Raw genomic sequence first — 12,500 nt, 5'->3', positions numbered from 1 at the left:
CTCTGGCACAGTAGGTGAGGAAGGCACAGCCTGGAGAGAGAGAGAGAGAGAGAGAGAGAGAGAGAGGAGGAGGAGAGGAAGAGATAATTATGTTATACTGTACGCTAACTGGGGACAGAGGAGAGAGGGGGGATGGGACATTATCATCACTGAACAAAAAAGCAACACACACATTTCGGTCACTGCATGTTTCCCGAAACCTCATATGTCCTGACTCGTCAGGATTCAAATTCAGTAGCAAGTATACTGTAGAAGCTCGAAACGCGTCACTTGCAGGTCTGCTCTACTTTTGATGCTGCTGTGTGATGCCGTAGTGTGATCGAGTAGAACGTTGACTTACGAATCCAAGAAACACTGCCCGACATCACCACTGAATAGCCACAAACAGCACACGCAGCCGCCATCCACGCTCGCGCACACACACACACACACACACACACACACACACACACACACACACACACACACACACACACACACACACACACACACACACACACACACACACACACACACACACACACACAGACTGAGCCTGCAGCCATCACTCTGAAACTCTGCCTACATGGTTGCTCTGGGAATTCTGGGAGTTTGTGTGAGCATGTGTGTGTGTGTACCAGGAGAGCCAGCAGCAGCAGCACACAGAGGGAATGACCAAACTGAGCATTTGTGTGTGTGTGACACTGCGTGCGTGCGTGCGTGCGTGCGTGCGTGCGTGCGTACAAACACATACAAAAATATAAAAGTTGCCGTTTTTCATAGCGGATCGCCGGGCAGTGTGATGACGCGGGAGGGCCGGTCGCTAGCTCTCTCCCCGCCCGCCAAGCACGTCAACATCTGACAGAGTCTCTCTCTCTCTCTCTCTCTCTCTATCTCGCTCTCTCCCCCCCCCCCCCCCTCCCTGGCATTCTGAAATAGCAGTTATCCATCCATCCATCCATCGCGCTCCCCTGTCTGCTGTGACAGGGAGAGACATCTTTCTGACAGTACACACCCCCACCCACCAACACCCCCCCCCCCTCTAACTCCCCAGAGTCCCCATCCACCCACCATCACCACCGCCTCCTCCACCCACCTCACGGCTCCGTATGTTCCGAAACTATACCAGCTGTGTGTGTGGACGAAGTATACTCGGATGTTGTTGCTTTTTGTAAGTGAAATTATACGAAACCACAATATTACAAATCTCACCCGTGTGAAGTGAGGGGCGCTCTCATATCATCGTACATCATCATGACATCATCGTATTCCGGCCAATCATGAGTCAACATTGTACTTAAAAGTATAACTACGTAAACCTATAGTTACCTTCCACCAGGGAGATTATACCCACGATGCAATGGTTCTGTATACACACCTGGGCTGACATGTGGGGGTGGGAAGGAATACGGAGACGTGGGGGGGGGGGGGAGGGTGGATGGGGGAGGGGTGACTCCCCACCCATCCATCACTGTCACTGTGCTGGTCATGACCAACTGTCAATCCACCCGGGCAGCTGCAAATACCCATTCCGTTCTCAGCAATTATCCCATTGATTATTCATCATAACCTTTATTTAAACTCGGAGTACAACTGAGGGGCAGGCCCTCATTTTCAATGTAGCCGAATACAGAACACAAAATTAGCAAATACACAACACAAATTAAATATATGAATCAGAAGACAGAAAACACTGAAAACTATATAAAGACTATAAAAGATAGCCTGAGAATTAATTAAAACTGTTTCAATGTTGAACAAAAGTGGTGGAAATCATTTCCCTGGATTTACCCAAGGAAAGGCAGTGATGTGATTCTTTAAGGACTTCTGCAGCTCATTCCAATCAAATGGAGCACTGACGGAGAGTGCTGCTGCTTTGCCTAACTTTGTGTTGTGCAAAGATTATTACTTTTATCGTTGCTGTCGGCCAGACAGACAGCTCTTATCTCCCTATAAGTCCATATTCTAACTGTATGTTGTTTATTGTAAATGTTTGCCCTATACGTGATCTCACTGCAGCGTAGCAAAGTAGCAGAACTTTCTGCTACTCTTGCTATTTTTGAATATGATAAATCCCGAAAAGTAACAGTTTTGGACTGTTTCCACCCTGCAGAGATGATATATATAATTTATATTTTTGAGTGGTGCAAACCACTCCAATAACCAGCTTTGTCTGTACCCGTGTCTGTGTGTCTGTACCCGTGTACCTGTACTCCTGTACGTGGCCCCACGTACAGATGAGCATGGTTGCTATGGTTAGTGTGTGACGTCACTGCACCACTCAGTTCACACGGGTGTGATTTTTTTATATTTCAACTAATCAACGAACCACTTAGAGCAGTGGTTCCCAAACTTTTTCATGTCAAGGACCCCCAAATTGACACTAAATAGACCGCGGACCCCCCATTTGAAAAGATATGCCAGAGACCCCAATAAAAGAAGAGTTTTATGTCTCTAGCAGTGATTTTCAACCCATTTCATTTCAAGGACCCCCAGTTTGACGTGCATTCGTCTACGGACCCCCATTTAATGACATTTCTATCTCTGGGACCCCCAATTTAAATTGTAAAATCAATGTTAATTTAACTCTGAGAGTGTACAAATGGAACCAAATGGACCCGTTAGGGTCCATTTGGTTCAATTTGTACACTCTCAGAGTTACAGACCCATAAGGGTCCATTTGGTTCCAAACTATCATTTAGCTGGGTCCCCCCTGCCATGGAACTCCCTCAGGTACCCCTGGGGGTCCCCGGACCCCACTTTGGGAACCACTGACTTAGAGTATAGCCTACACTTAATGTTGTACATTCTCATGCACAGATTGTGAAAACAGTCAAGCTTGTTTTTGGAAACGCTTCGCACCCTGATGACATGCGGCAAAAATAGGGATTGATTATTTTATCAAATTATCAATTATAGATCATTCTAAATTGATTAGTTCAAATTGAATTTACTGTTGCATCCCCTGCAATTCACTGATGAAGGCAAATTAATTCATGAGTTGCAACAAAATGAAGACACTGAATAGGCCTACAGTAAGACGATGACTATATCTGATATCATCAAAACCCCAGTGCACCGTTACATTCAGGTGTTTTCCTGTTTCAGCTTTGATGCGAGACGCCAATAAGGTTTGGACCAACTTAATGGTCCAAGGAACTATTAGCTATCTTCAGTGACAGGACACAGACAGTGACTTGTTTTCAGGGCTTTGAGGGAGAAACAAACAAAGGCAGCTATACTGTACAGACACAATAATCTCTTAAAACAAAGGGGGCATGGAACTGGAAATGTCCCACTTGTTTTTATTTCTCATGGTTTTTGGTTTGAGGCGTGCTGCACCGTCCACAGAACGTCCTCCATTGTTAGAAAGGAGAGCACAAGGGGACCGAGGAATTACAGCTGGTTTCGGGAACATCGAAGACTGAGCATTATAAAAAGATTACAATAGACCCTAGTCCCCCCCCCCGCCCACTCCCTCCCACTCCCTCACCCAGAGGGGGAGTGGAATTTCGTCTCTGTGGAAAACCTCATATGTCACAAAACTGTGACTCTTCAGGATTCAAATTCAAAAACAGCAAATATAACAGATCTACAAAACGTGTACGTTCTGTGGAATGGATCTGCTGCTTGTGTGACGCTGCTGTAGTGTGATCAATAATTAATTTACGGAAAAAAACACGGAAAAAGTTAGAATATGGAGATAAAGGGGTTTCTATGTGCGACTGCGACGACGTACTGTATGAGTTTCCTTTAATAGCGCTCTCTCTCTCTCTCTCTCTCTCTCTCTCTCTCTCTCTCTCTCTCTCTCTCTATCTCTCTCTCTCTCTCTCTCTCTCTCTCTCTCTCTCTCCCCTATATATATCGTGATATAGCAGACCTTCTTTGTTCTCATGCATAATACCGGCGGCTATTTACATCAGAGTTGCACCGTATGCGCCGTATGCACCATGTATGTAGAAGCAGCACTGCATGGCATGCCTCCCTCCCTCCCTCTCTCCCTCCCGGCACCTCGTATGCAGACCCCCCCCCCCCCCTCTCTCTCTCTCGTGTCTCGGTGTCTTTAACCCCCGGGTCGTCCTGATGGCGGGGCGCTGGGGAGAGACTCCGCCTGCCTGTTGGCGTGTGTTTTTTTTTAATTAACGGGGCCTTCTTCTCTCTCATTAGGCAGAGTAGGAGCTGGACGCTGACAGCTCGGGCCACCTCCCCCTCCCCCCCATCCTCCCTCCTATATATATATGTACTCTCTCTGGGCGCTGTCGTGTTAACGCTGCACGCCAGTCGTATAGTGGCGTTGATTGTGACGGCACATTTTGATTTATAGTTTTACTATAGTCATAGTCTTTTGAATGCATAATTAGTATACATAGTTTTAGTCATAATTAAGTCATCTGAAATGTTTTAATGTTTTTTAGACTTTGCATGCTATAAATAGCCACAACGCGTTGCGCTGATACTTTCAGAGCGCAAACACCCGAGTGCAACCGAACATAAAACGTCTTGTCTTTTAGTTCGACTGGATCTCTTCTCCACTATAGTCCCCTCCCTAACATTTCAGTCTAGTTTATATTTGTCATAGTTGGTTGTATAGCTTTATAGATTTCGTCAGTGAAAAAAGGTATTTGACGAACATTTTTCGTCATAGTTTTAGTTGACGAAATCAACACTGCTCAGCGTGGGCGATGTCGCATTAACGCTATACATGCCAGTGCCGCTCTCGCGGGAGCACGATGTGTGCAAGCCTTTTCCTCCCCGGGTGGGAAGGGCTGGGCTTGTGATTGGGTGAGACGGGTGAGCTAGGGAGCACTCCACTGTGTTTATTGTGGGGGGGGGGGAACGAGGATTTACTATTCTGTGCCTATTCTGTTGCAACTCTCACTCGGGTCGCAACTCGCACTCGGGTCGCAACTCTCACTCGGTTCGCAACTCGCACTCGGGTCGCAATCACACTCGGGTCGCAACTCGCACTCGGGTCGCAACTCTCACTCGGGTCGCAACTCGCACTCGGGTCGCAACTCTCACTCGGGTCACAACTCTCACTCGGGTCGCAACTCGCACTCGGGTCGCAACTCTCACTCGGGTCGCAACTCTCACTCGGGTCGCAACTCGCACTCAAGTCGTATCGAGCGAACTTGAGCCACGAGAGACACCACAGAGCGAGCTAAAGCGAGCGAGTTGCGTCTCAGTCGCGGTCTAACTAACTATAGAGCGAAAGTCCCGCCCAACCCGGGGAGGAAAAGGTACGTTCGCGTGCGAGCCTCCGCAATTCTCATGGCTGATACCCACACGTGGCGGCGCGATCTGGTTGTGCTCAGACACACACGTGCACGCACGCACGCACGCACGCACGCACGCACGCACACTGACACACACATGAAAGCGCGAGAGTCAACAAACGTCCAATTGTCACGAGTCAGATGCTGGCAGGCGGCTAGGCTGGTATCTAACTAAGACCCACGTTGGCCCAGGAGAGGCACATAGATAAGCTGTTTGTTTCTGCTGTCAATGTGCTGCCAATTTGGTTTCCAATCACTTCAAATTCAAATCAACAGACAGACAGCACCGCAGAGGAGATCTGAGAGAATGGAGAGAGAGAGAGAGAGAGAGAGACTGACAGTAGGACAGGGGACGGAGGAGGAACAGGGGACGGGGGAACAACAGAGGAAGCCCTTGCAGTGAGGGATGCTAAGTATGAGAGAGAGAGAGAGAGAGAGAGAGAGAGAGAGAGAGAGAGAGAGAGAGAGAGAGAGAGAGAGAGAGAGAGAGAGAGAGAGAGAGAGAGAGAGAGAGAGAGAGAGAGAGAGAGAGAGAGAGAGAGAGAGAGAGAGAGAGAGAGAGTCAGATAAGATCAGCAAGCTTCTGTGAACACCATCCCCCTGTGTCCTACACTGGCTTCTTATCTCAACCACTGCAGACACCCTAAAGGGACACACACCCACAGAGAGAGAGAGAGAGAGAGAGAGAGAGAGGGTAGAATAGAGAAGGGGAATAATATGGAGAAGAGAAAGGGAAAAGATGAAAGACAGTGACTATAGGGAATGGGTAGAGATGTATGAATACTTATTGTAGGGAAGAGAGAGGGGGGAGGGGAGGGGGGGGGGTGGTTGCTGAAGAAAAGAGACTCTTCCAAATCCACCCACTGTCACCAGCCCTCATTAAAAAGACAGAGGCGTTGGACCGCACTGAGCTGTGACCTTGTCAACTACAGGAGAACCCCCCCCCCCCTTGACTCCGCTATACCTCCGCACTACGAAATACGAAAGGGTGAAGCTGAACTCTTAGATTTAAAAAAAAAATGCCCGTAAGGGTCCTCCGGAATCCACCGTGTGTCTCTCGAGATACTAGTAGCATGTGCTGAAAGCTCAAAATGTCAAACTGTAATTTCTCTCTCTCTTTTTTTTTAAAAAGTCAGTTCCCTTTCATCCACCTTATTGCCCGCCACGAGAAAATGCAAATCGTAAATCCAATTTCGGCGGCGTCTAATTGAATTGGGGGCTTAGCGGGGTCCGTTTCAGGCAGAACAAGTTCCGTGGCATTTCGGGGGCCCGGGTGTAATCCATTCAGAATACTGGAGTTTACAATCAGACTCCATTCCTTATAAGATTACTATTCTTTTTTTCCCCCCTTCTTTTTTTCCCCTCCATATTCAAGGCACTTCTACGCCATGCTGCTAATCATAGCATCTCTAGGACACGAAAGGTTGAGGCAGGGGGAAAAAATCATGTCAGTTGATATCATTGCATGTGTGTGAGTGTGTACTGTACATAATATATATATACATGCACTCATAGTCACAGTACTGTATAAGTGTGCGTGCGTGCGTGCGTGTATGCGGCTGTGGGCACACGGCGCACACGGACACACAAACAGTAGATATGCAGGGTGGGCTCCCCATTAACACATATTCACTTGCTTCACATTCATACAGTACTGTCTCTCTCCCTCTCTCTCTCTCTCTCACACACACACACACACACACACACACACACACACACACACACACACACACACACACACACACACACACACACACACACACACACACACACACACACACACACACACACACACACACACACACACAGTCTTATAGGGGCGCTGCTGCTGCTCAATGCAGACTCATTTTTTTCCTGCTGCTGGTGGCGCGCTGCTGCTGCTGTGCCACTCCACCAGTGCTGCTGGAGATTAAGTGCCTTGCTGAAAGGCACCTTGACGCTGGAGTCTCTCTGCCCATGCAGCTATGAGCTATCCCTGGGATGTGAACCGCTAACACTCTAGTCACGAGTGCAGTCTACTCCTGTAACCTTGGGAGTTGCTTGGTCACGGTATTAAAAGTGTCACCCGCTTCCATAGACCCACGTCCTATACAGGAAGCAGTAGTGCGCTATAGCTCAATTGGTCAAAGTGGGGTCCGGGGAGGGACCCCTGAGATGGGGGGGGGGTGGGGGGGGGGGGTACCAGTAAGGGGTCCCCAGCTAAATTTACGTTGTTTTGTTTTGTTTTTATACTTTGGCTGTTCAAAAACAGCAGATCTGCACGATTATAGCGCGTCACTTCGTCTTATACAATATGAGCTTGTGGATCTGCTATTCTTCTATACGCGAACATTTTAACTCAAATCTTGCTTCTGGATGTCCCTGGCAAAAAAAGTATGGTTTTCGACGGGGGTCTGCAGCCAAATATATCTCATTTTGGGGATCGTTGACACATAAACGTTTTAAGGACCACTGCGCTATATAGCTCGCTACGTTGTTCTTGTCCCATTAGGAGAACGGAGGCCAGGTTGTGTCGTCCCCTCCTCGTGACAAGCCTTCATGAATGCATTCATGATGTAATACACAGCCCGGCACAGTCGGGGTGTTTCTAGAGCTATTAATTACTTGGTACCAGCCCGCCATTATGCTCGTGCCTTCCAAAGCTACACTGGAGAAATGTTATTGCGCGGATTTCTCCAATTATCCCAGGCCTATTAATTCTAGGATTGTTTTTTTTTTAAATAGCTGAATGTTCCCTCGTCTCGTCTCGCCACCATCCTTGTAGAACCAGAGCTTGTAGATCTGATATTTTCGTCAAATGTTTTGCCATCTGAATGAGGATGTTACGGTTCAAATGGTTAAACCACTTAAAACCCAGCATTGGTATTGTGGGGAAAGCTTTAAGCCTGCAGGATCGATAGGCTATTTTCAGTGAACGCTTTCCCCACAATAAACGCACTATAGTTTAGAGCCCTGAGGGACTCCGGTCAACCATATGGGGTTTAAGTGGTTAAAGGGCTTTATGTTAATGTGTCTCATAGTCCTGGAACTCTGCCTTGGAAAACTTTGTCACGGAAACTTTGTTAAAGAAGCGTCCGACTGCAGTCAATAATAGTTCTGTTAGCACGTAGGCTATCTCCTCCAGAGAGGTTTGACCAAGGACAGCCTTTGCTCAGAAAACACTGGAATATATATATTTTTTGTTTTCCTTTTCTTTTTTTTAAAGGCTGACCTTAAGACAAGAACCTTATCCCACTCGATCTTTTTTGGTTATAGCATGGCTTAGATAATAGTCCTCAAATCACAAGGGTCAAAATAAAAAATAACAGAAAACACCCTTAGTTGAGAGAAATGCCCTTTAAAGCCATGGCCTCGTTAGAGAAGAAGAAACAAAGTATAAAGAGGTATACAGAATTGAATGGTATTGAAGAGAGTTTTGATCCAATATAGTGTATAGCTAACACTTGGTAAGCTTGAAGTGATTGTTCAGATCTGCTTCAAAGAGCCATAAAATGATACCAACACAAACAACATTTGGAGCTTGTCGAACAGAGAGTTTTCTTTCAGAGCATATTATGTATTCATTCGACTATACTTTAACAAATTCCAAAGGGCTCAATTGTGTGGCTCCCTCCTGTTTGAAAATCGACTGCGAAGTGAAGCATCGATTTGCGATGCAATGTGAGCTTGTAGATTGGCTGATTTCATCGAATAGTGTATAGGCCCATGAATATGGACACTGGCGTTCAAGAGAGCGATCACGGTCATCAATTATTATGCAAAGCGATGTTCATCCACTGAGATGAGATGATTTTATACTCGCCTCACAAACTAAGCCTTGCTAAACAGTTATGGTGCCAATGCTGACACCCAAAAACACTCTGTGATTTAGATACTTGATTTGGGATATTTTCGATATTACTTTCACTCCACTTTCACAACTCCACTACATTTCAAAGGCAAATATTGTACTTTTGACTCCACTATACAGTATATAGGACCTCTACATTTCTATAGGAAGGGAAGTACATTATTATTATTTATCAAATTGACTGAAAATAGCTGATCTACAAGCTCCCCACGACATGTCGTGAGCTTGTGAATCCATGCTATTTTCACTATTATCGATTATTATTATTATTATTATTATTTTTGGCTTTTCTGCCTTTATTGATAGTATCAAGTGCAGACTGACACAAAAGAGGGAGCGATGGGGAAAGACATGCAGCAAAGTTCGCTATGAACGGGACTCGAACATGCAACGCGCCGTCAGGCCAAAGCCTATATGGACCACTTGGCCAGTGGGCGCCCCTGATTTTTTGGAAATTGTACTGTATGTTAAGCAAGAACTCCAGTAGTAGCCCTACGTTAACTCAAGTACAAATCTGACTGAGCAACTATTCAAGTAATATTTGTTGACCACCAGGAGTGTATGACCAGGAGTATACTGTGTATACTTTGACTGAAGTACTGGAGTAATTGGTCCACCACTGGTTAACCACCCAACCCCCCCCCCCCCCCCCCCCCCCCCCAACCCACCCACCCACCCCCACAAAACACACACGTGTTCACGGCAACATTCCGGCAACAGGGTTGGTAATTCAATAAAGAGAGCGGCAGTCCGTCATGTCCCCTTCACCTAACCCGACCTTTAAGATCATTACTCACCACGGAAGAATAGACAAGAGGTTGATGGGAGGCTATTTTAGGGGGGGGAGGGATACTGGCGGCAAGGTCTCTGGGAGCGCTTTCTCCCCCCCTGTATCATCTTAAAAATCTTTAATTGGCAGCTGTAAACCCTGATTAAATAAAAAAAAGCACTTTGAAGCCCCACAATACGAGCTGGGAGAATAGCAGAGTACGCTCGCACCGCCAACAAGAGGGGCTTAAAAAGAAAACTCCAACTTCAATTGCCCTTCAGAGACCATCGACACTTCTTTTTTACCCCCTTTTTTTCATTCTGTAAAACAGGCCTTAAAAATTCAGAAGCTGTTTTCGGGGACTAATGAATACTGGTCTTGAGCGTGATATTATTTCAGTGCAGAGTGCGACAGAACTATAAGGGGGCAATATTACGAGAGAGATGGCGAGTTCATTTATAATGGACTGTAATAGCAGTCCCCGGCTCTCTCGTATATATGCAGATATATCCTCAACTCTCACTTCAGCACAAGACTGCTGGCCGGAAACCTTGCATGTCCAGAACTGTTACTCAGGCACGTGCACACATAGACATAAAAGAACGGGCCTCTCCAGACCGTGAATGCAACATTTACTCGCATGGCCATACCATAGTGAATGCAACATTTACTCGCATGGCCATACCATAGTAAATGCCATACCTGAAGGTTCAGCAGAATCTACTTTTTCCAAACTCTCCTGAACTTGAACGCACATTTTGCATTGGAATAATTTTCTCTTTTATGTAGAAATCCAAGTCGTATTTAGGCTGCATCGTCAGTGTCTTGCCAAAAGCCCTTTAAGGGAATTTCAGCCCTGCTGCCTCTCTAGCATTCATACTTTTCAGGAAATGGATCCTATATGCATAGTATTTATAGCCACGGTTCAATATGTGTAAAACCCACAGACACACTTAGCCTACATTAACTTTAAAAGATATCTACTGTATATATATATTTTGTTTTTCTCTCGTGAGCTTGTAGATCGGCTACTTTTGCTACTTTTGTGTGACACTGTACTGTAGCTAGTATGACGAAGTATAGGGCATCAATTCACAGGAAAAAAAACGTAAAAAGTAGAAATTTGGAGATGCAAGGTTTACGCCCCGACAGCGACCACGCAGAACCTTTGACACAGTCAGACGAGGAGTGAACGAACGAGTCGAGGACAAGGGTGGAGTGAGGAAATCAGCCACCGCCGCTGCTAGGCAGGTGAAGTATGAGATTCAAAAAGGGACATTAGTACAATCTTGTATTTCTTGTTACAACATTTGTCACTGATAAAAAAAAATATGGGGCATTAAATAATAATGGAGGGCATTAGTGATTCCAGTTCTAACTAACTTATAACGAAATAAGTCCCCATGTGCGCGGTCTGCGGCGAAATGAGGCTATATGACGACGTTTGAAATGAAACTCATTACACAGCGCGTGCACGGCCTGGGTGAATATATACTCCACGCCGGTCGGTTGGCCGGAAGGGTTTTTTGCAATAAATTTCGATAACTGGACATGTCCGGAGAAACTGTCTTCGCCATTGTGCTAAATTACTTTAACTTTTTTTTTCTTTTTACAGTTAATGCGTGCCATTTTTCAGCAATGCGCTAGCATAATAGCAGCAGAGAACAAATGGTCTGTGCGTTGCCCGCTAAACGCCTGGGGTAGTGATAAAGTCTCCTGATTTATGACAAACCAAAACAGTTGGAAAGAATAACAATGTAACCCCCGCATGTCTGTACTTTTATTCAAGTGACATTTTGAATGCAGGACTTTTACTCGTAACAGAGTATTTCTATATTGTGATTTTGGTACTTTTGAGTTTAGCGTGCAAGTACTTTTTCCGTCACTGCAGATCTGCAAGCTCACAATGTGCCGTGAGCGTGACGCTCTGGCGTTAGTGGCTATATTGTCAGTGTGTGACACCATGCTGTGCAACTAAGTTTATAGATCTGCGTTAAAGGACCACTTCACCACTTATATTTAATATATATTTATATATTTTTATATTATATATATTATTATGAGAACGATGGCTTCCATTATCGTATTGCAACTTTTCAGGAATAGAAAGCCTGCAATTTCTATTAGCTTGGATTCCCCATCGATGATGTCACTGGTGGACGGGTTTCTGAACTGCCCACAGCCCTCCTATGAGACACAGACTGAGTAGAAAAGAATTGTGGTGTTTTATCATGAACATTAGTGAGGACCAATTATATGAAGAGGTTGAAAAGTGGTGAAGTGGTCCTTTAACAGTGATGCCGCTCTGAAACACATAAATACAACAAAAACACCTGAGTTTGAAGACTTGATGTTAAAAACAGATATAGATGAAGATATAGATGAAGATATAGATGAAGAACATGGAAGAAATAGAAGAACATTACTTTGCGTTTTGCGCATGCGTTTGTGCACGTGCGTGTTTGTGAGCGTGCGCGTGCGTGTGTGTGTGTGTGTGTGTCTGTGTGTGTGTGTCTGTGTGTGTGTGTGTGTGTGTGTGTGTGTGTGTGTGTGTGCGTGTGTGTGTGTGTGTGTGTGTGTGTGTGTGTGTGTGTGTGTGTGTGTGTGTGTGTGTGTGTGTGTGTGT

At 45.7% G+C, this 12,500-nt stretch overlaps 1 protein-coding gene across 2 annotated transcripts in view; it reads right to left on the bottom strand.

The window, feature by feature from the left end:
* celf4 (CUGBP, Elav-like family member 4) overlaps positions 1-12,500 on the bottom strand; it is a gene marked incomplete at its 3' end in the record, with an annotated part of 136,858 nt that overhangs the window by 93,324 nt on the left and 31,034 nt on the right. For both annotated transcript variants that reach the window (XM_079510499.1, XM_079510498.1), the window contains exon 2: positions 1-30. This exon is cut by the window's left edge and continues 84 nt beyond it. In XM_079510499.1, coding sequence (XP_079366625.1) covers positions 1-30 — 30 coding nt within the window. The remainder of the gene's footprint in view (positions 31-12,500) is intronic.

The sequence above is a fragment of the Electrona antarctica genome (assembly GCF_951216825.1).
Source record: "Electrona antarctica genome assembly, chromosome: 9".
Taxonomy (NCBI): domain Eukaryota; kingdom Metazoa; phylum Chordata; class Actinopteri; order Myctophiformes; family Myctophidae; genus Electrona; species Electrona antarctica.
Note: the sequence above shows the minus strand (reverse complement) of the source record. Positions and strands in the feature narration are given on the sequence as shown.